A 24412-nucleotide genomic window follows, 5' to 3' on the forward strand; every position below is an offset into this window, starting at 1 on the left:
CTGAGGTAACTCCTTTAAAAGTAAGAGGAGAACAGTCTCGTGGTCTCTTGGGTGGTGTCGGAGATTGAATGGCAGCAAGATGGATGGGAAGGGAGCTGGAAAGACTTTGGTCCCCTCTGTTTCTTTATGACCCAGGATTGTACTTTTGGTTTCTCTTGGACTGATTTTATTTAAAACTGAAACAGAAAGCAAAGCCCCGCCTCTTGTTTCCTCTCTCCAGCCACCCTTGGCTGAATTCAAATCTGTATAAAAATGTTCTCCTCCCGGCCTCACGACTTACATACACCTGGAGAGGGGGCTGAAATCGAGTTCTCTGGGGACAACAATTGGACAGCCCCCCTAAAAGACTGACGTTGGTCTTGAATCTCTTCCAAAAGGCATAAATAATACTGACTGCAGCTTCTGGAAGGCAGGGGTGTAGCTGGATGGTGACTGGAGGGTGCAGGTCAGTCCTAATGGGAGACGATAGAGCAGCTCTTACACAGCCTACATAGACCCACATTCCAGGAATCAGGGCCAAGCCAGACCACAGCAGATGCCCTAAGTGACCAGGCTCTCCTGAAGCCACCACCCAGTGCCGGTTCTAAGAAACCCTGTCCAGGGTTTCCTCAGTGGTGCTTTATGCTCTGGCCAGACAGGAAGCTCCGGAGCCACAGGCATCCAGACCAGGACAATGTTAAGTATTAAGGTTGCTCAGCTGGTATTTAATGACCCAGAAAGACTCAAGGAAGAGCAGGCCTTTGCCCCGGCTCCACACCTTCCAAGTGTAGAGGCCCACACATGAGGCCCGTTCACTGGCCACCCAGCCATATCCCAGTGAGCTTGTGACTGCAGCGACCAAGTAGCTGGGACTCCCTAGCTGTGATGCATCCTGGCACCGCAAGTCTCAGTCTTACTGTGAGTCTGGATTTTGCCTCTATTACCTCAGCTATGAAATGGGGATAGTGATGCCAGTGAGAATACAAAGTGAATGGGTATATGCAAAGCACTAAGCTTAGGGCCTAAAGAATGATCTCGAAAGCCAGAACCCATCATACCTCTCACCTGCATGAGTTCCTCAGAGCTGAATTCCCACCTCTGTTGCCCTAGTGAATTCCCCTCACATGGCATCTGTCTGTCCTGGGAGCCCCTTCAGCACAGTGGTACCTACAGGAACTGTTTCGCTCATATCTTTCTGAGAGCCAGACATGTGCCAGGTGCGGAGGAAGCTTTGATGGACTTCATTGGGGGAGTCTGGGGTGCTGCACCAGTTTTTTAAAAGTGGTGAGAAGTTTCACCTTGGCCCTCTGTCACGTGCTCTCACTGGCTCTTTGAACTTGGATAACAACCACATCAGAGCCCCTGCAGCTCTGGAGACAGAGTCTTCTCTTAGACAACAGTGGAGAAAAGAGCTGTAACAGCTGCCTCATAAGACTCCCCTTGGGCCGGGTCACTTGCACTCACCTACTGGGTCATCAACCCCATCCTGGGCTCATGGGTGTGAACCGTTCATCAAACACACTGCATGGCAGCTACTGCTGTCAAAATGCCCTGTCTATTATAATGGACCAGGAAAGAGGAGTCAAAGGGACAATTCTTGCTTGAGAATCCCATTCCTCCTAGCGGAAGAAGGAGGTTGAAAAGGCAGAACTGGTGATGGAAAGCAGAGGGCCTCAGAAGTTCGGGGCACTTGTGCAAAGCCTGGCTCTGACCACCACAGCTCTACGACATCTCAACAAATCACAGAACCACAAAGCCTCAGGTTGCCCATCTGTGAGATGGGGACATTACTCATCTTGCAAGTTCTGAGGAATAGGTATTGTAGGTGGAGTCCTAATGTTCATCAAATGCTCAGTAAACGTTTTTATTGTCCCCTCTTCCACACTGGGGAGCTGCTTTTAGGTGAAGGCTTCATATAGAGCTTCCTCAGAGAGCCCCAGTGGCCTCTTCTGCCAGCTTTTGGCTAAGCATCTTCTTCTACCACTGCACCTGGGACCTGCAAGGGTCCCCATACCCCCTCTCCACGTTGCTTGCAGACCATCAGGAACAGAATCTCAGTGAAACAAAGTCTCTCAAAAGGCCTTTCTGTTCAGCAAGTGAATGCCAATCATCATTTCAAGACCAAAAAAAAAAAATAAGAAAGAAAATGAAATACCTCCTGCATTCACAATTTATGCAGCTCTTCATGATTTATTTTTTGTTTGTTTTTGTTTCTATATGTGTAGCCCTGGCTGTCCTGGAACTTGCTCTGTAGGCCAGGCTGGCCTTAAACTCACAGAAATACACCTGCCTCTGCCTCCTAATTGCTGGGAATAAAGGTGTGCAGCAACACCATCTGGCTTCATTGTTTATCTTGCGACTTGCTTCCTGCAGCCAAAATGTCTAGAAGTAGGGGGGTGGAGAAAGAGAGAGAGAGAGAGAGAGAGAGAGAGAGAGAGAGAGAGAGAGAGACAGCCAAAGGGAAAGGGAGGGAAAGAGACTTTGAGAAACTTCCATGCCCATAGGTATAACTATATTAGGCCAGATTTACCAAAGCCTGGTCCCATAGCCAGACATTCATATTCTCTCTCCCCACCCCATCTAGGAGGTTAAGGAGCTGATTTTGTTCAGTTTTCTTCAGGCTCAACACACCTCTGACCTCTGACCTCTGTTGCTTTGTCCTAGGTCCTAGGACAGGCCTTTACTGTCTGATCCAGGTTGGAAGATGACAGTTGCTATCCAAGCATGCCCTTAAGGGGGAAGCTGGCTGCAAACGGCAAAGTTGGCTAAGGACCATTGCTGTCCAAAGCAGGTGTGGTCATGGTGGGGAGGGCATGACACAGTCCAGCATTCCAAAGTTCTTCCATGACACACACGTGTAGCCCTCCTGACCATAGTCACCAAGTACAGTTCTAGTGCCCTTTTGTGCTCTACTTGGTGGTAATGCAGGGAGTCGGGGGCTGGAGGCTGGGTATGGAAAACCCCTTTGGGCTCTTATCTGTAGTGATGGAGACTCCAACAAGCTGACAAAAAGCAGACACGTAGCATTTGGTCAACATGGAGCAACCCAGTCCCCTTCCATCAAGAAAGCCATGCTGGTCATGGTGGCATGCTGGCACACAACCTACAACCCCAGCACTCAGAAACAAGGGCAGAATGAGCAAATGTTAGAAGCTACTTTCTACCGGGGACCCCTAGTGGCCACACCAGCTGGACTTATCATGAATAATCCATGTTCTTCTCTATGCGTTTCTCAAAAACAAAACAAAAACCTGCTTATTGGGAGACTTTCCAGAAGCAAATAAATTACCTTTCAATTGTTAGGAAAAAAGAAGAGTTAAAAAAGCCAGCCTGGGCTACAAGGGAGACTGTGTGTGTGTGTGTGTGTGTGTGTGTGTGTGTGTGACGAGAGAGAGACAGAGAGAGACAGAGAGAGAGAGAGGCAGAGAGAGAGAGACAGAGAGAGAGAGAGACAGTCAGAGACAGAAACAGAGAGGACAAAGAGAGGGAGCGGGAGGAAGGGAAACAGCGTGATGACAAAGGGTGTGTGTGCACCCTGGAGACCTGAAGTACCAAGGGAGAGACCATCCCCCACCAAGGCACTGTGGCAGCCACACACAGCAGGCCTGGCGTGGAAAAGGAAAGGATAATCTAGATTAAATCCCCTTTCGCATCCATTGGCTGAGATCAGAGAGCTTGAGACCTAGAAAGAATGTCAAATCACAATTGTCACCATTCCCTGCATTGCCATCACTGCAGGCTCAGCTACACGCACCGTCTGCTGCGGAGTCCAGCTCAGGACCTCCCCAGGAGAGAGCGCTGCATGGCATCCTCTGCTTATGAATTCCTGTGTGAGCATCATCCACCACCACGAGGTACATTAAATGGCTGTGGAGATAGGGCTCTTGCCTTACCTAAGTCTCAAGGGCTAAAATGCCCCCTGCAAGACAAGCTGTGTTAAAAATGGTTCTCCCTAGGCAAACATACAAGACTTCCTATTTTTCACATTGTTGCATTTATTTGTGTGAGTATGGGGTATGCATGTACACATGTGTGCACATGGGGGTCAGAGGTCAGCACTAGGTATCTTCCTCTATTGTTCTCCACCTTTAAAAAAATCATTTTTAATGTGTGCGTGAATGCGTGCGTGCGTGCGTGCGTGCGTGCATGTGTGTGTGTGTTTCAACTGCATGTATGTCTGTATCCCACATGCATGCAGTGCCCTTGGAAGCTAGAGAGTATCAGATCCCTGGGACTGGAGTTACAGATGGTTGTGATCTTCCGTGTGAATGCTGGGAATTGAACCAGGATCCTCTAATGTTCTTAACCACTGAACCATTTCTCCAGGCTCTCTCACTTCTTTTTTCAGACAAAGTCTCCCATTGCTCCTTGAGCACTCAGATCTAGCCAGATGAGCTTGTATAGCAAGCTCCGGGATCCTCCTGTCTCTGCCTCCCCAGTGCTGGGATTACAGGTGTGTGCCACCATGTCCAGCTTTTTCGTGTTAGGCAGCCAACTCGGGTCCTCATAGTTGTGTGGCAAACACTTTACTGAGCTGTCACTCCAGCCATCATTCGTTTTCAACATATTATTTTTCTTTCCCGAATCCCCATAAGAATGCTCCATGTTTGTGAAATATGATTGATTTGTCTTATACTCCTCAGTTTTATCCAGAGATTGGTGACTCCATCTTCTGTATGAGTTGGGGAGGTGACATCAAGAAGCCAGAGCAGGGTGGGGGAGATGGCTCATCGGTTAAGATAATTTGTTCTCTCCAAAGGACCAGGGTTTGGTTCCCAGCACACACATGGTGGCTCATAACCAGGTAACTCCAGTTCCAGGGGCTCTTATGTCCTATTCTGGTCATCTCAGGCACCAGGCATGCACACGGTGTGCATACAACCAGGCAGGCAAAACATTCAAAACAGGAAAACTAACAACAAAAGAGACAAGAAGGAGTAAGTTCAAGGGGGTGAATGAAACCAGGACCCTGGCAGCCTGCAGAAGTCACACATACCCAAAGGGTATTTAAATCCCGGACGAGAGTAAGAGCCACCAGCCTGCAACCTTGTTCCTGTGAGCACTTTTCTCCAGCCCATGATTCCAGGTTCTTCAAGCTTTGTTAAGTTACTATGTGAAGCCTCAAAAGTACACCTCCAGCTTTCCAACTCAGAGGTATGCATTTTCTGTATACCAACAACAGTTGGGGCCCAGACTGAAGCCTCTTAAACCTCTGCAGACTTCATCAGTTCCTGCAGTCCTAGTGCAGCCCATGGGAACCGTTCCCTCTTTCCAAGCATAGATCCCAGGAAATGATTCACAGACTCTACAGTAGCTTGGGTATCATGGCAACGGGGCATGACATCCGGAGCAGATGGTACCACCAACTGCCTGTCATATAGTGTATCTTCTGGCAGACCTGGTCACCTAACGGGAGAGGCCGGCTTACCTGCAACCAGCATGGAGTAGCACCTGTTAACTATTTATATGGTACAAAATAAGCCCACAGCCAGCAGATGGCAGAGCCAGCTGAGATGTCAGGAGAGAGGGAGGGTTGATCTGGACAGAGACCAAAACAGGGGTATAGAGAAGTCAGAACATCACACTTGCTGTTGCTGAAAGGGCAGAGGAATAAAAGTGAGAACAAACCCAAAATGGCAACAGACTGATGAGTACACACTGGCGTAAGACAGCATGGGACAGTGCCAATCCCCCTCCAGAGAAAGTGACAGCAGCCCCTGCTGGAGGCACCTGCTGGCAGACCAGCCACCTTCAGCAATTCAGTCTTCTTAGTCTTTGGTGACAGAGTGGCGCTGCCTGGTCAAGTTGATGGAGGGCTACATGGAAGCCAGGCAAGAGCAGCACACTTCAGCTAAAGCCTGGGCCACGCTGACGTGGAGATGGGGCTGTGGGGGGAGTATACGGAGCAGGGTCCCTGTCTTTGTTAGTGTTTTCCTCCCCTCCCTGTGGTCCAGAATTTGGTATCCAACAAGCAACCAGAGGCATCTGTTGGGACCAACTGAGTGTGTGACGCATATCCAGCAGTGACCTTTGCCTGTGATTGGGACTAGAGAGGAGTGTTACGATAAATCTTTCTGCCATAAGCCACCCCCATTAGAGGAGGGTGCTTTGGAGACCGGATGCTGGTTAAAAAACATTTTGTGAGACATCCTGAGCTCCAGTAACACCAGTGAGATTCTGACGTAGTTAGTCCAGGGTGATAAACGAGTGTTTCATTTCCTGCTTTAGAATTCTTTCCAGTCACAAGACCCTTGGGTGTCTCCCAGGCCCATGGCCAAAGTTTGAACAGGAATGATACACATGCCTTCCCATGTGGGCAGCAGTGTTTCTCTGCTAAGAGAATGGAATTTTAACATGGAGTATGGTTGGTTGGTTTCTTCTTTCCTCTTTCTCCTCCTTCCCCTCCTCCTCCTCTTCCTCCTCTTTCTCCTCCCTCTCACGGTTTCTTCTCCACCAGAGAGGCTTTTGGAGATTGCAAAGGTCAAGGAGCCAGGAGTCACTCTAGCTCCCAAACGTACTTCCACGTCAGAGCATCATTAGAAGCTACAGGCTACAGGAGTCAGACACGATGATTAGGTTATATTTTACATTTCCATGTTTGTTAAGGACCTCAAAAAAGGAACAGAACAGAAATTCACTGCCCCCCAATCCTGGGCACCGCAGCAATTACCGACTGGCTGGGTTACACAGCCCGAAATCAAAGGCACAAGGGTTGTTCTGAAAATAGAGCTGTAGGAAGCCTAGGAAAACGTTCTTATCAGTGAGCAGGGCACAGACTGTGGGGTCCTGCCTCATGGTGGCTATCCAGAGCCGCAGCATCGGGGTGTGATTCACACAGCTGCAAGACAGAAAAAGGGGGGGTGCTTATTATTTTCTAGATTGGGGAAACACAGTAAGCTCAGATACTATCCAGGAAGCATGGTCTTCGCTGAGGCAAAGGCTAAGTTGGCACTGTGTGTCCAACTGCTGACATTGTTACAGTGACTTCTGCGAAGGTCATGAGATGCTTGTGAGCTGAGGCAGGGAATCAAGGATCTTTGATTCATTGCTGACTGACTGACCCTGACCCATACTCTCTCAAACTATCAGTCTTAGGCCATTTGCAGTTTTTACATTTGGGGATTTGAAAAGGAGAGCAGTTTCCCAAACACTTTTACAATAAGTAAAGCAATCATGAGAACTTAGAATATGGGCCTTTTCAAAGACGGACAGTGGACGTCGGGTCTAGTGTCTGCCGGATGATAAGCTGAAGGAAGAGAGCTGGTAGATGGCAGCCATAATCCGGGGTTCACCACTCTGCCACAGAGGGAAATGGGTTTTTGTAACTTTTATAACTTTAAATATCCAGTCACCTTAGGTCTGATCTGAAGAATGACTTTTCAAATTCTAGAAGTGTCCGGCATGCCTAATGTGGCTGGCAGAGACCGGAGCCAGCAGCAGTTCACAGGTCCACAATCACCTCTGAGCTTTGAGGTGACAAAACTTTAAATAGCCCTGCCACACTTTAAACATTCTTTTTTAAAAAAAAAAAAAAAGTGTGATGCTTCCATGATATGTGGTTGGCATTTTTTATATGAAGATTATGCATGCATTGCTTTCAAAACCTTCTGGGTTTGGTGTTTTTTTAAGATCTATTTATTTAATTACTTTGGGGTTTTGCCTACATATATGTCTGTATGGGGGTGTTAGATCTGCTGGAATTGGAGTTACAGACAGTTGTGAGCTGCCATGTGGGTGTGAGGAACTGAACCCAGGTCCTTTGGAAGAGTAGCCAGCGCTCTTAGTCACTGGACCATCTCTCCAGCCCCGAAACCTTCTGGTTTTCAAAGGGCATTCCTGTTGGGGGAATGTGAGCTGGGGCTCAGGTGTGCCACCTGCTGTGACTCGGCAGGCCTGGCTGTGTAGCCATGGAGGGAGCTGTAGGTTATTTTGCCTCTCTGTGAACACACAGGGGACAGTGGGCTCTGAAGCATGTTTGCAGAGTCTTATCCACAGAGATTCGGGTCAGATGTGAGCCTCTCCTTTGTGGGAGAAGAGCCCAGGAAGCATGTGTGAGTGGCTGCCAGCCCTGATTTTTGTTTCACAAACATCCTGAAACAGTCCACAGGGGAGTTAGTGGTACCCAGAGCATCTCAACAGTTGGCACTCAGCAGATTTACAATCACACAGTCAAATGTCTTACTCAGAGAGTCCATATACATCCAGACGCTCAAACCAGGGCCAGAAGAGGTAGTCAATCATGGATATACGGTCTCCACCAAAGAACGTGATGTTCTGATATTCAAGAACCTAGAAATATACACAGAACAATAGCCAGTTAATTTACACATTTGTTGACATGTTTCTAGATGCTTAAAAAAACAAAAACAAAAACAAAAACAAAAACAAAAAAACAAAAAATCTGCCAGCTTAATTTCAAGGAAGGAGAGCTAGCTTGCCAGTGTTCTATTTTCAAGAGACAGCTTCCTCCCTCCACCAGTGTTGCCCTAACTCCTCTAGGGCCACAGTCTTGGCCACCAGACATCCTGTTCTCTGTCTCCCTTCAACACTGGACAAACAACATGGCTCATCTGACTGGAGAATTTGGAAAGAGCAACCCTGGCAGAAGTGGCCCAGCCCTTCCCTCAGCCTGGGATGGGCTCCTCCAAGTCCTAGGCTGTCTCCAGATCATCTCAGCTTGGATCTGGGAAGCTGTGCCTTAGGCCAGCATTGCCCATTCCCTGGGGACATGAGAAGTTTGAGCCTTTTGCTAAGAGTCAGAATTAGAAACCCCATTTGCTGTAGCTGTGACCTTATCCCCCACATACTCTTTATACTAAAGGGGATGCTGTAGTCACCACTGGTCTTTCTTCTGCCTCCTCGATAGGTTCCCAGCTAAGGCTGTTGAGTGGGTTTCCTTTTATCCCAGCATTGTCTTTACCATACTTTCTTCTTTTATTCAAATACTTCACACTCCATGCTACTCAACATCATCAACATTCTACAATAAAATAAAAAAAATTCTTTCCCAAATGGGATAAATCAACCCACATATGTGGCCTGTAAGGAAAACACACTTGCAACAGACCATAGCCAGACGGCGACAAGAAAGCACCTGAAGTTTTTCCAGTGTAAAGGTAGTTACTGCTGAAACACATTTTCCCAAAGAGAACAAACAGTTCGATGCCAAGCTACCAGTTAAGTCTACTGCTCACATCGACCTACACAGCATACAGCCAGCTCAACACCTCCCTCCTGCTACCAGTGGGGACTGTTGGGCCAGGCGAGGTGTGGAAAGAAGCCATGCTGATATTTCTTAAATTTGGGGACCCTACTGAAGGACAGAGCTTTACAAAGAGTCAATTCAGGCCTGGGGGATGGTTCAGAAGGAAAAGGAATTGCCACACAAGTCCAAGGAGCTAAATTTGGCCCTCAGACACCATGTAGAAAAGGCTGGCATCGAGGTGCACACACGTTCCTGGCAGAGTTGAGGAGGTGGAGACAGGTGGATCTCCCAGAGACCCTGACAGAGAGCTAACTGAATCAGCGAGTACCAAGCCAGTGAGGACCCTATTTCAAGACACTCAAGGTAGAAGTCACTGAGCAGAAATGGTGCCCAAAGCCAGGCACAAGCCAATTGTGCCTGCTCTCTTAGCTGTGGTGTGGTTGTGGCTTTTTTACTAAAGATCTTCTCAGTGTACTGAGCCTTACCTCTGATGCAACATGGAACCCCAGAAGAGTCACCTCCTTCCTCCCACCAGCCACAGTGTTCTTGTCTGCAAGCAGATGGTGAAATTTGTGGCCACCTCCGAGTACTTCGGGGTATGGTGAGGAGTGGCGAGCAAATGTGAACAGTCTAGGCCCTGGAGGCTCCACAGGATGATCGTTACCCTGACCAAGGATCGATGAGCTCCCCTATCTGTCTCCCCTTCCAGGAAGGGAGAGCAGACCTCATGGCCCTCAACTTTAAGTCTTCATATTCCCCAGGGTGATCCCTGATCATTGTCCTGAAAGCCAAGAAGAAGCCTTAGGTGGCATCAAGAAGCTAGCAGGATGGTACTGTGTCAAAAGTGTCTGAACAATGGGAAGTCACTCTGCTGCTTGTTTCAGTCACGGACTAGTAAGACCTGGCTTAGAGGGTGTGGTCTTTGAGTGAAAAGGGTCCCATAGGCACCTGTGTAAATACCTGGTCCCCAGATGATAGAACTGTTTAGGAGTGACTAGGAGGTGTTGTCTTGCTGGACACTTGTCACAAGGGTGGGCTTTGAGATAAAAAACTTCTGACCATTTCCAGTTAGTGCTCTCTCTCTGTCTGCTTCCTGTTTGTGGACTGAGATGTGAGCGCCCAGCTGCTGCTCCAGTGCCATGCCTGAATGCCTGCCTGTTGCCATGGTCCCATCACACTGACCATGGACTGCAAGCATCAAATAAACCCTTCCAAGTTGCCTTGGTCATGGTGTTTTATCACAGCAACAGAAAAGTAACTAAGACAGAGCGGGAAAGAAAGCAAAAGACTCTAAAGTGCCTTGATGTTCAGAACAGCTGAAGAGCCCCCCAAACTCTTAGTATTCTGGGCCAGCTTCCTGTCTGTCTACTCACTGCTTTCTGATCGGGTGTGAGCAAGCAGCCTTCTGTTTTTGCTTCTACAGCTGCAAACTGCTTCTGCCACCACAGCTTGCCTGCCACAATTGACAGTACCCTTAAATCATAAGCCCTTCCTCCTAAGATGCTCCTTGTCACTGTGTACAGGGCAAGCCTAAAACTCCCCTCACCTTGGATTTCTTTACAGATACTTCCAGGTGACACAGGGCACCCTGGCCCAGCCCCCTGGAGATTTGCTGCTGTATTTAGGATCTTCAATAAGGAGTTCTCTTCAATGCTAATCTGGTACCTCTCAGACACAATGTTGTTCCATTCTTAGAATCCCAGATACTGTGACGGGGAGATCCTGCAAAGGGGAATTTGGTGTTTGCAGCATTCCAAAGAAACTACTTTAAATTGTTCTGAGGTTGGAGAGATGGATCAGCGGATAAATGTGAAATGAGTTCAAATCCTAAAAACCCAGGTAAAAATAAACATACAAACGAGAACAGTTAAAGCCAGATAGAGTGCCAGGCGGTGGTGGTGCAAGCCTTTAATCCCAGAACTCGGAGGCAGAGGCAGACGGATCTGTGAGTTCGAGACCAGCCTGGTCTACAGGAGCTGGTTCCAGGACAGCCTCCAAAGCCACAGAGTAACCCTGTCTTGAAAAACCAAAATAACTAACTAACTAACCAAATAAATAAATAAATGCCAGATAGAGTAACAAGGCCTCTGTAATCCCTGCACTCGGGGAAGCTTGTGGGGAGACACCCCAACTAAGCAGAGCAAAACCAACAGAGACCCTTGCCTCAGACAAGGTGGAGCTGGGAATCAACGTCAGAGGTTATCCTCTGACCACCACATGTGTTCCTGCTTCACACACACACACACACACACACACACACACACACACACACACACACACACTCACACACACACACACACACACACTCACACACACACACACACACTCACACACACACTCACACACACACACACACTCACACACACACACACACACACACACACACACACACTCACACACACACACACTCACACACACACACTTTATACGGATACACAATGATGACCAAAACTGTAAGTTAAAAAAAATTTTTTAAATAGTAATACAAAATTTGTTTTCTTTCCCCAGTCACTGAAAAAGAAGACTAGAAGCATGATAAGGAGTGGCTGGTGAGTGACAGCAGCCGGGAGGGCTGTTTGGTTTGGTGAAGATGCCTTATTTCCACTCAGGAACCGGAGCTCTCAGGCTCCCCCTAGAGGAATGAAGAGGAATATCAGTGGGGACCACAGGTGGAAGAAGTGTGTGTGGCTCCCCCTGGTGGCCATGGGTGGTGTGCTGCAGTGGCCAGGGCGGGCTCTCTAAGTTAAAGAGAAAAAATCTTCAAGGCTTTTAAGAAAGAAGTGTTACAGAAACAGGGGAACTTACTGTTTTGGGCCACATACCACCACAATTTTAGTAACAAGAGGAGCGATTTTAAAAAGCTAATTCCAGACTTCTTCAGACCACACATTCTAAAAAGCCCAGTATAACCCTTGCAATGGCACCTACATTACTCTGCCATCATTTAGCCCATTACTCGGAAATCCTTGAGAGAGTATATAGATACCCAAAGGATGCACACTCCCACCTCAAGGACATTTATTTGCTCAACTGTGTTCATAGCAGCATTATTCATAATAACCAGAACCTGGAAACAACCTAGATGCCCCTCAACTGAAGAATGGATAAAGAAAACGTGATACATTTACACAGTAGAGTACTACTCAGCAGTAAAAAACAATGACATCGTGAAATTTGCAGGCAGATGGATGGAACTAGAAAAAATTCCTAAGTGAGGGAACCCAAACCCAGGAAGACAAACATGGTAAGTAAATGTTAGATATAAAGCAAAGGATAACCAACCTACAATCCACAACCCCAGAGAAGCTAGGTAAAAAAAAAGAGGACCCTAAGAGGGACAGGCATGGAGAGCCCCAGGAAGGGGAGATAGATAAGGGCCAACTGGAGGGAGGTAGAAGAGAGAGGGTGGGGGGTGGGAATATGAGGGATGGAGATGCCCAAGTCGGGGGAGGGACAGAGATGTCTTGATAGAGGGAACCATTATGGGGTCAGGGAGAAACCTGGTACTAGGGAAATTCTCAGAAATCCTCAAGGATGACCCCAGCTAAAACTAGCAATAGTGGAGAGGGTGCGTGACCTGGCCTTCCCGTATAATCAGATTAGTGACACACTAATTGTCATCATAGAACCTACTGCATCCAGTAACTGATGGAAGCAGATGCAGTGACCCACAGCCAAGCACCGGGCTGAGCTCCTGGAGTTCAGCTGAAGAGAGGGAGGAGGGGCCATATGAGCAAGGGGAGGTCAAGGTCATGAGTGGGAAAACCACAGAGGGAGCTGACCCAAGCTATTGGGAGCTCACAGACTGACAGCTGGGGACCCTGCATGGGACCAAAAGTAGACCCTCTGAAAGTGGGTGACAGTTATATGGCTTGATCTATTGTGGGGGTGCCAGCTGGCAGTGAGACCAGGACATACCCTGGGTGCGTGGGCTTTTTGGAGCCCATTCCCTATGGTGAGACGCCTTACTCAGCCTTGATACAGAGGGGCCGGGGCTTGGTCACTCCTCAACTTGGTATGCCAGACTGTGTTGACTCCCCAAGGGAGACCTTGCCCGGAGGAGTGGATGGGAGGTGGGATGGGGGTTGGTGGGCAGCAGAAAGGGAGGGAGGGGGAACTGGGGTGGGTATGTAAAATGAAAAAATGTAATTTAAAAAACCCACTTGAAGTGTATGGTGATCCATAGCCCCATCCAAGCCCTACACATTAAAAAAGACACACACACACACACACACACACACACACACACACACACACAGAGAGAGAGAGAGAGAGAGAGAGAGAGAGAGAGAGAGAGAGAATATCAGCTTATTTGTCCCTCAGAAAGATCATGTGTGTTAATAGCTTTTTAGCACACACAAAATCCTGCTTGTAAAACCAACATGAAGAATATGGTAAGTTCCATGACAACTGGGGCTATACTACAAGACCCTATCAAAAAAAAGAAAGAAAGAAAGAAAGGAAAAAAAGAGAAAGAAACAGGAGAAAAATGTTCGTGTGAATTAAGGGGCATTTCTGTCAGATTATTTGGTAATTATTTTAATTTCACTAGATCCCCCAGACTGTGTGCCCTAGGCCCTGGAGTCCGCATATTACTATTTGGAGGAACTGCTCTTAGAGCTCACATCCACCCCGATGGTTTGAGGTTCCGATGTCTAGAGCTCTTCCTAACACAATGGAACAAAACTCCCACCCAAAGACACCAAAACAAAGCTGAACATTCAGCAGTCCTTACATGCGTGGGTGGCACTACCAGAGCCAAGGCTCTGAGGCCCTGGCTAAAGGCAAAGAGAAAAGTGTTGCTCAGTGAGGCACTGGAGCTGGCCGACTGGCCACACCTCTTCCCAAGGGGGTTCAGAGGCAGCACCTGAAAAGCGGCCTGCTGGGAGGTGTTCCACCACTGAAATGGGCAAATGTTACAAATAAAATCGGGGTTTTGGTTCTTTTTTGTTTTTACTTACTTTTTCAGGGAGTATTGTGACATACTCATCACCACCCTGCTGGCTATACCTTCCTGTCTTTTCTGTTAACACTGCTAGCTAGTTACTCCACATTGACTTCGGGATCAAGGGGAAATTCCTTGGGTGGGAGGGAGGCTTCTGTCTGTGGTCTGCCTTGTGCCCTGATTCTTTGCTCTCCTACACACAACAGCTCTCTCTTCCGTGTGTCTCCAGACTAGTACTCCACATACTTGCTGTTAGTATTCAGGCTTCTGTACTGGCCTGTCCTTGGGGTTCTGACAGGATCTGCCCTCAGCTGCAGCCACTAAGAACACCACCTGTGCACATTCACTATGTTCCCTTTTAAAAGGGCCCTGCCCACCTCCCATCACTCTTTCTCCCTGTCTGTCTGTCTATCTGTCTGTCATTTCCCCCCCCCGCCTTTCTGCCCCTCTCTCTCTTCTCTTCTGTTGCTCCTGTCCCCAGAGGCCAGTCTCCTTCTCCCTTCCTCCCTTTCCCATTCACTTTCCTCCAGTTAAAAACAAAAACACCCTCGACCCAAGTTCTGTTGCATGGTGTGTTTCTCTGGCATGCCCGTTTTGTTTTGTTTTTGTTTTGTTTTGTGTTGTTTTAATTGCAACACTTGCTTCAAAATGAGTTTGACGGTTGACCTCCATTTCTGTCACGAAACCTCTGGATATCTTTATGTTTGCATTCTTAGTTAGTTCACAGCCATCCTGATTTGCTGGAGTGATCTTGGCCTAAGCAGGATGCTGTGAGCAGGAGTAAGTGTACACAAAGCACTACACCATAGTGTGTGGCACAAACTTCTGGCATAATTGTCCTGAGAGAGAGCCCCAACTGAAGAGAAGAGTCATGCCTGCATCCCGACTCCCTGGGTTCATGCAGAGGAGCAGCAAGAAAAACCAAAATGTACTGTCAGTGACCCCCGAATTCAGGGGTTTGTTTTCAGCTCCTTAATCTGACCCAGTGTTCAGGTATCATGAGAAAGGAACCAGAGAGGATGGGATTAGTTCGGATGACCGTGTGTGTGTGTGTGTGTGTGTGTGTGTGTGTGTGTGTGTGTGTGAGAGAGAGAGAGAGAGAGAGAGAGAGAGAGAGAGAGAGAATGTGAAAGAGAAAGAGATTAAGCTGGGGGTGATGACAGGAATTTCTTTTTTTTTCCCAGAATTTTTTTAAATTTGAATTAGAAACAAGATTGTTTTACATGACAATCCCAGTTCCCTCTCCCTCCCGTCCTCCCCTACCAGCCCCCCCCAACTAAAACCCTATCTATCACATATCCTTTCTGCTCCCCCTGGAGGGTGAGGCCTTCCATAGGGTGTCATCAGAGTCTATCGTATCCTTTGGGATAAGGCCTAGGCCCACCCCCATGTGTCTTAGCTCACACACACTTTCAATCCCAGCACTTGGAAGGCAAAGACAAGCAGATCTCCATGAGTTCAAGGGCAACATAGTGAGACCCTGTCTCAAAAACAAGAAACAATAGCAACCACCACCAAACACAGAGACATTAAAAATTCTCTATTCAGAGAGGTTTCAATGACTTCTTTTAAAGTTGTGCTCTTCCTGGACAAAGGCTCTTGTTAGATGCCCTCTTCAACACTGTGACTAAACGCAGTGCTGGTGTGGGTGAAAACAGTTCTGGAACCATCCCCCAGGTTTCCTATTGCTCAAAACCCTGGAACCCAGCAAAGCCCCACTTAAAATCATGACATCCATCACCTCCTCGGGGTCGTTGGAGTCTGAGACCTCAGGACAAAAGTTAGTATTTCTTATTATTCATCTTCCAATTGTACAACTCCAAAACAGGAAACAGTGTGTATGAATTTAATCTGCTTTTAGTTGATAAAGTCAAATGGAAGAATGTTAGTAGCTAGAGTTCTTCTAAAGAGATAAAGATAGTAGTTTTCTGGCTGTCAGCAGGGAAGCAACCTCACACAGAAAAAGAATTCATTGGTTTCTAGACCAAAGGTAAAGAAAGTCAAAGACCCACAGAGCACACGCAGGGTGGGGTGGGTGGCAGGGCTCCGTGATTGTCCTGGTACAGCAACTCTACCAGCAAAGACTGCTCGTCCATCCACACGCACCTTCCATTTCTAAAATACACCAAACTGATTTTATTCGGGGTATCTCAACTAAAAGATAAATTCCCCAGCCTCCTCTCAACTAAAAGATAGATCTCCCAGCCTCCTCTGCTGACTGTCACAACCTGACAACTAAATCTGGGTGAGTCCTTTAAGAAGGTCCGGCATTTCTGGGTGAGTCCTTTAGGAGGGTCCGGCATTTGCTGCTTTTCTCTCTCCTTCGCTTAGCTAGAGCCTAAGAAGAAGGTGATGCCAGAAGACCCAGCAGCCATCTTGTTTTTAAGGATGAAAACCTTGCACTAAATGTGACAGGACAGAAAGATGAGCTTCAGTCCCTGACAACCTCGTGAGGAGGCATGGAAACAGCCTTGGACTCCCCTGCTTCCCCCGATTTGTAATGTGAGAGACTAAACCATCATTAGACAATTCCTACACGGCCACCAGCCGATACCTCAGCCTCATCGGCAGAAACCATGCAGAGAATCTCAGGGAACAACACAATGCCAGGAAAGGACAAATTCAGGTCCTTTCAGGAAAGGTCAGGGATGCAAGCATGTGCAGGTCACAGTCAGACAACTAGAAAGGGATCACATCAAAGCTGGGCATAAAGTCTGCAAGCCGGTGACGTCAGGGTGTCTCAGTTAGAGACACTACACATGGCGTGGTCCCTCGCCTCTGATGGGAAGGATGCTCCTTTGTACCTCTTCCAGATTACGGAACTCCTGACGCAGGGCAGTCTTCAGATCCGTACACTCTCTCCCGCATCTCATCGCTACCAGACTTTCCTTGGTTAAGTGTGGGATCTAGTCAGAGGACACAGGTTCTTAGTGGAGGTGTTTGTGAAAACTGTCCCCACGCTGACTGAAATGCACAGAAGCTTCCCAGCTCCAGCACAGGAGGACTTGGCCACATGCAGATGTCCACATCCTTGGCAAGAGGCCCTGGGTCATCTCTGTGCTTCCAGGAACCACTTCTCACAGCATCTGATCAAGCCAAGAGGGCTTTAGCAGGGTTCTCCGTGCCCACTGCTTGATCATCTAGTCCCATGCTGTACACTCTGAGGAAGGCAGTCATTTAGCCTCTTCAAGTCTCAGTGTTCCTGTCTGAAAAATGGTTCCAGCAACAATACCCCCTCCCGGGGCAGTCAAGGGAGGGAATCAATAGAGATGATTTGGAACATCCTGAGTGTTCAATATATGTCATTGATTAATAGCATAATTAACACTATTAATATCATTAAGTTGAGTACATAACTCGTGTGTGTGTGTGTGTGTGTGTGTAGGCCAGATGTCAACATTGCATGTCTTCCTCACTCACTCTGAATCTTATTTTTTAAACATTTATTCATGTATTTATTTTGTGTGTTCCTGTATGTTTGTGTGTGTGTTCAAGTGTGCACATGCCCACACACATGCTTGAGAAATGCTCCTGTAAGAGGCTTATTAGTTTCAGCTGTTTCAATACTCCCATTTCTGGCCACATGAATTTCTGCCTCCCACTCTGAAAGTCGCTGGTCACACCTGACTCTTACCCCATCTGAGTTATTCTTCAGAGGCTCACGGTTCAAACTATGCCATGATTGACTTTAGAATGGATGGAAGCTGGGGAAACACAAAGTAAAATTACCTTACAGAATAGTTCCAGTAACATCTTCTGGCGAGCTCGTTCATAAGGGTCAAATGGAAACAGCTTCCTTCCCGGGTAGAGGTCATCCAGGTACTCACAAGCGATGACAGATTCATAGACCAGTTGACCCTGGCTGTTTTCCAGGACAGGAATCTGGCCAAAAGGGTGTTTTGTAAAGTACCACTCAGGCTTGTTCTTCAGGTTAATGTTGACAACTTCATGCCTTAAAAAGGGAAAGGAAAAGACAGACAAACTAGAAATGAGACACATACAGGAAGACACTCAGCCTGGAAAACAAACAGCTGTAACCTTCATGCTTAGAGCTGTTGGATGTAGGAATTTTTTGTCAAATATGTAACACGTGTGTTCATTCTGCAGAGGTGTTAGGTGTCTTCCATGGCTTTTCTTTTCCTGTGATTGAATCTCAGGCCAGACATCATCTCCTCAGAAGCAGCTGAGGCAAGATGAGAGCCAGGCTGACTGATTCCATATGCGTTGGCCACATGGCTGAAAGATGAAAGCCTGAAGGCACAGACTCAACAGGACCCAGACAGGGGGATGTTAGTTAGAGAACAATCTGAGCTACACAGTGAGACCCTGTCTCAAAAGCAAGCATTAACAACCACCAAGATGCAAATGTGTATTGACAGGTTATAACAGACATTGGTGAATGTTAACAGTTAAGATCGCAAACCCGCCATCAAACTTGTATGGTCAAGCTGGGATCTTAGTCAGTTCCTTCTCTCCGTACTCAGTGTCCACAACTGTAAGGAGGTAATACCTGTACCCATCTCTTGGCATCACTGTGATGTTAAAACAGCGAGCATGTGTAGTGTTTGGGGGAGATATAGTATATTAATTAGCATGCAATCACTTTTCAGTCCTCCCCTATTCATTATTATTGGAGGTTCAAAACCAGGAAGTTGCCAGAGGCACAAGCAGTTTATAAAGATTAAAGGAAACAAATAGTTACATTCTTCAAAGTGGGAGTTCCCAACAAGATTATTTTACCTCTCCCCCATGCAAAGAGTGTATATCAATATCTAGGGACCCTTTGATCTTCACCCTGGGAGTGGGGTACCATCCTAATACATAAAGGTGGGGATAACAAAATAACCTGGAATGCACAAGACAGTCCTCTTTCCTCTCCCCAGCAAATTCAGCCAGTGGTGCTAAGGTTGAGGAACTCCACTCTGAAAAATCAGTTATGGGCCCAGGCCTGTGGCTTAGGTGGTAAAGTACTTGCCCAGCTACAGGAAGTCCTGGATTCCGTCCCCAGCATCACACAGCCAGGCATGGTGACACACTGCTGTAAATCCAACACTGTGGAGGGCCAGTCAGAGGACCAAAAGTTCAAGGTCATCCTCAGACACACAGTGAGTTTGTGGTCTGCCTGAGCTACATCACACCCTGTCTCCAAACAAGCAACAAAACCCCAGAAACATTTGCCTCAGTTCCTAAACTATAAGTTTGTCCCCAAATGAGCAACATATTGTATTGCTCTTATTTTTCTAAAACCAAACAAAAAGGACAGGTAACCATATAGATAGATTTGAGCCAGCAGGAACAACTGCAAATGTATGTTATATACATACGAATCAATGCAGTGTTAACAGCTTTTATTTAAAACATCTCCATATTGGTCTCTCTATTCATGACATGAACTAAAAGTCTAATGCCAAATCCTATGATGTGCTTCCCAAGCCCTGAGCCAGAGGCTGCAGTGACACTTGAGTTTTGTGTATAAGACGGGGTCTTATGTGGCCAAGGCTGACCTGGAACTTGGTATGTAAGCAAGAGCGTTCTTGAACTTCTGATCCTCCTGCCTCGACCTCCTATGTTCTGAGATCATAGGGACGTTCCTCCACACTTGGTTTCTTGCTGTCACTGCGTGTAAAACCGGTGCCTCATACACGCTGAGCAAGCACTCCAACGAACTCAGCTACATCCCCAACAGACACTTTTGAATACTTACTGAGTGCCAGGCTCTCTTCTAGCACCCAACATGGCAGCCCTCCTTCCTCTCTTAAACTCCTTTTGTGTATGGTTGCCATGGGGTGGGAGAGAGGGGGAGAGGAGGTAGAAAGATGGAACAGATGAGGAAATGATAGACGTGGTTAAGCACCATAAAGAAATAGAGCAGTTAATCCAAGCTGCTCAGGGCAAAAGTAAGGCCGTGTTGGTGCAGTTAGGAGGCCTCAGTGAGCCCTTACTAACTGTGCCCCTCCTAAACAAACAGTGGGTGGGTGGGGACCGTTTCGCCAACAGCATCATTCAGTTTTGGCTGCCTCGTCTAAAAGTTCATGAAAATCTGATTTGGAAAAGAACTCAGCATTTCAGTAAAGCCTACACAAAATCAGTCCTTGGAGTCACTCGCCTCAGAAGAAAGGGAAGAGGAGCCCTTCTAGGAGCCCAAGACTTTAAATAAGTCCCTGCAGATGAGGGGTGAGCAACGTGCTCAGGGAGCACTTGGCCTTGGTTTCTCACCTGATGCCTTTGGCCTTGAGGACCAGGCGTGCCCTTTGCGAGTAGGGGCAGAACCTCATGCTGTAGATTCGGATGACACCCTCAGGGACTGGCCCTGGGGGACTGCTGCCTGCAGGGCGGGGCAGGGGTGAAAAGATGGAGATCTGGTTAGCCCTGTGGGGAGGGGCCTTGCTCACCTCATGGGCATTGCAGAGGACTCTGTGAACTGAGCCTCTCAAGTTCCAGAGGGGACACTTGCACATAGTTTGTGCAGGGGATGAGCCGTCCAAGTCGGTTACAGGCTTAGTTACTCCTGTCCAGAGAGGGCAGCCCCATCAGGCCTCTCCCCCAGTCTAAGGTTACAAAAGTCTCGAAGGTTTACCTCTCCCCAAGCTTCTGGTCGCATCCCCAGACATCAGTCTCCATAGAGTCTACGCAGTACCCAAAAGCTCACAGTCGCCGCCTTGTGGCTCTCTCTGCTGCTGCTGGCTCCACGTACAGCTGGGCTCCCTCCAGACCCAAATTGAATTTCTCAACAGTCAACAGCACTCTGGTGGGGCAGAGAGGAAGTGAACTGGGACCCCTGGGGTGGGAGCTAGGATAATCTAGCCCCCTCCCAGTCACCGCCCCAGACGTGGAAGTCCATAAAGGGGCGAGGGAAACAATAAATCCCAAACCACTCCCCCCAAAGTGCTTCCTGTTTTAAGACACAAGGGGGAAAGCATGGGGGATGGTGCTCACCCACACGAAGAAGACTGGACATTTAAACCCCCACGTAGATTTCAAAGGCATCGAATAAAAATTTACCGATCTTAACTTTTTAAAATGTACTAATGTTAACTTTTCCTTTCCATCACACATCTTTGTTTTAAGCTGATAATTGGCCAGACCTTCCGTATAACGTGTTCGGCTAAAAAGGCCAAACTCTCTCACGGTTTGGCAAATGGGACGAAAGACTTAGGGTGTGGTGAGACCCTGCATCACTCAGAAAGCGAATGGCAGGCAGCTTCAGTCCCTGACCATCTATTTGTGAGATTTCTACCCATGTTCTGAAAAGCTGGCAGTGAATAAGAATGAGACCCTAAAGGCCAAGAGTCGCTTCTGAGACCTCCAGCCTGACTTTCCCCGGAAGTGTTATAGTTTCCAAGGACAGAGCTCAACAACGCAGCTCCAGCTCCCGTCTACAAGAGACTAGGAGGCAGCGGGCCTTGACTCTGACACTTTAAGCTGAGAGCCTGAATTCCAGCAGGGGAAATAAGGATTCCTTTAACTTCCCAGGCTGAGATGACGTGGAAATGGCTGGCAAATGCATTTTATGGAGTGACAGGAAGGACAGAAAAGCATTGCGTGTCTCATTTCCCAAACGTCCGTGTCATGTCTTCAACACTATTACTCTTTTACAAAAGTGCCTCAGAAAAGTGAAATAATTTGGCCAAAGTGAACAGTTAATAGAATCAAAGAATTTTAAAAATCCAAAGACTGGGCTGCAACAGCAGAGAGTTTATGTCTGGAAAAACATACAGCGCATAATGGCAGCTTCATTGCTGGGTCTGATTTCTCATTAAAATAGCAGACCTTTGTCATAGGGCTTAGAAGATGGACAGTTCTGGGCCTTTGGAATTCTCACCTCTCCAGAATGTCTTGGCTAATAATAGTATTTTTTCTACAGAATAAGAATCTTTGAAATCTTCAGAACAAATTCAACCACAGTTTTAGTCAAGAATCCAGTGATTCTGTGAGAGTTAAGCCTAAATGCCAAACTCCATAGCTCCCATAAAGGAATCAGGGAATTCCTCGTCCATAGCTCCCATAAAGGAGTCAGGGAATTCCTCGTCCATAGCTCCTATAAGGGAGTCAGGGAATGCCTCGTCCATAGCTCCTATAAAGGAGTCAGGGAATGCCTCGTCCATAGCTCCCATAAAGGAATCAGGGAATGCCTCGTCCATAGCTCCCATAAAGGAATCAGGGAATGCCTCGTCCATAGCTCCCATAAGGGAATCAGGGAATGCCTCGTCCATAGCTCCTATAAGGGAGTCAGGGAATGCCTCGTCCATAGCTCCTATAAGGGAGTCAGTGAATGCCTCGTCCATAGCTCCTATAAGGGAGTCAGGGAATGCCTCGTCCATAGCTCCTATAAGGGAGTCAGGGAATTCCTCGTCCATAGCTCCTATAAGGGAGTCAGGGAATTCCTCGTCCATAGCTCCTATAAGGGAGTCAGGGAATGCCTCATCCATAGCTCCCATAAAGGAATTAGGAATGGTGGGGAGCAGGGGTTGGGGGGAGGCCTGGATCAATGCTTGGAAGTACGTAGGTGCCACAGAAACCTAGTAACGGTTAAGGCAGACCCCGCCTTGCCTTGCTGATGCTTTCACTTTGGCAGATGCAGTCACAGGCAACTACTTCCCTGGAACTAACTTGGATCAAGGACAAGCTTGAGGGTAAAACAGAAACAAGGGGCAAACCAAGCTGTGCTAAGTAAGGCGGGGTAAGGAGCCGGCTTCTGAGCAAACAAAGGTACCTTAGGTCTCAAACTCAGGACCAAGGACTGAGGACCTATTAGGACTAAAGAGGATGCTGACCACCAGGTTCCTGAATGCCTCAGTCCCTTCCTGTTGCAGGGTCCTGGCTGGCATCCCCTGCCCTCTACCAGCCCAGGACTCTCCTTTCCCCACATGGCCCAACTCAGTCTTCCAGTTACATCCACTCTGAGCTCTCCCAGATGTTTCTCCTCCACTGTATTCTTCCTGACATCTATAATAAAAACCTCAACTCCCTAAGGAGCTGTCATGTCCTTCTTTTTCTTTTCTCTTTTCATTCACCTTGCACATAAAGAAAGCAGGTGATTGAGGAAAACACTCCCAGATTCTTTTTTTGTTGTTGTTGTTGTTTTGTTTTTTTGTTTTTCGAGCCAGGGTTTCTCTGTGGCTTTGGAGGCTGTCCTGGAACTAGCTCTTGTAGACCAGGCTGGTCTCGAACTCACAGAGATCCGCCTGCCTCTGCCTCCCGAGTGCTGGGATTAAAGGCGTGCGCCACCAACGCCCGGCCACTCCCAGATTCTAAAAGGGAAGGCATAAGAGAAAGGCAGACTTTCAAAATCAAAATGGATTATTACTGACCTGTTTGGTGCTTTATAGTTCATTTAACCCTTAAACTGGCCCTGTAAGTAGTCCTATAGGACTTATTATCCCGTTCAAAAGATGAGTGAGTGCTAACAAGCACTTGTTAAATGGTAACTGGAAGAGAGGAGAAGAATTTTAACTCTGAGGACATCATTCTAATCCAGTAGCTTAGTCAGTAGCAGATGCCGTGGAATGGACAGTCAGAAAACTTCTCCCCATGGAGTGAATACTGAAGGCTTTTCACATCTCATCTGCTCAGTTCTTACCATGAATGGGCACAGCTGTGCACCAATAAACCCTTACTTATGGTCTCTGAGCTTGATATATGTTTTAATAGCCTATAACTTTTAGAGCTGCTTTAGGTTCACAGCACTATAAAGCATAACAGAGAGGCAGCTCATATTCCCGCAAGCTCCGCACACAGCCTCCTGTACTGTTAACATTCCATCAGAGCGGTGTCTTTGTTACGATACATGTACATACATTGACACGTCACTCCAAGTCCACAATTCACAAACCGTCCACGGTGGCTCACTTTTGTGTGATTTCTACATTACGACTTATGATTTATATTTTGATATTTCCAGCTACTTAAAACGGTTACTTTTTTGAAAAGATTCTTAGCTCTTTGAGCTGCACAGAATTCAGCAGTTGGCCTGAGTTAGCCTGAGTGGTTTTAATTTGGTCATTCATAGCTTTTGTTGCAATGGCTGAGCTAAAAATAGAATGAGAATTCCATTTGCAAATTAAGAGATTCTATTATGCCAGAAAAGGCTGTATTTCCAATTTTCCCTCATGATTCTCTCCTTCTAAATAAAACTAAATGTGAGAGCTGGAAATGTCATTTATTAAGAAAGCTGTGGTGGTACAGTCTGAGGCACCATGGCGAATCTGAGGTGAATCAGAGTTACATAGTGATCCTGTCTCAAAAGAAAAAAAAAAGTATGCCTGTATATGGAAGGTCAAGTT

General features: G+C 47.3%; 1 protein-coding gene across 1 annotated transcript; it reads right to left on the reverse strand.

Moving 5' to 3' along the window:
* Window positions 1-6645: 6645 nt before the first annotated feature.
* On the reverse strand, window positions 6646-20814 carry LOC100759107 (glutathione S-transferase omega-2). The gene is made up of 6 exons (XM_027407051.2): window positions 20707-20814; window positions 20346-20454; window positions 17859-18081; window positions 16934-17035; window positions 8162-8268; window positions 6646-6817 (listed from the first exon to the last, which is right to left on the reverse strand). Exons 1-6 carry the CDS (start codon window positions 20738-20740, stop codon window positions 6646-6648), a joined length of 747 nt encoding a protein of 248 aa, XP_027262852.1. The 5' UTR covers window positions 20741-20814.
* Between the last annotated feature and the right edge of the window lie 3598 nt (window positions 20815-24412).

This window comes from Cricetulus griseus, chromosome 3 (genome assembly GCF_003668045.3).
Source record: "Cricetulus griseus strain 17A/GY chromosome 3, alternate assembly CriGri-PICRH-1.0, whole genome shotgun sequence".
Classification (NCBI taxonomy): Eukaryota; Metazoa; Chordata; class Mammalia; order Rodentia; family Cricetidae; genus Cricetulus; species Cricetulus griseus.

Bases quoted from the DNA above. Each gene is read 5' to 3' on its own strand.
- LOC100759107 (XM_027407051.2), bottom strand. From the start codon at position 20,740: ATGTCTGGGGATGCGACCAGAAGCTTGGGGAGAG. The intron at 20,455-20,706 runs GTAAACCTTCGA...CCCGCCCTGCAG, and splicing joins GACCAGAAGCTTGGGGAGAG to GCAGCAGTCCCCCAGGGCCA. The intron at 18,082-20,345 runs GTGAGAAACCAA...TCCCTTTTTAAG, and splicing joins CTCAAGGCCAAAGGCATCAG to GCATGAAGTTGTCAACATTA.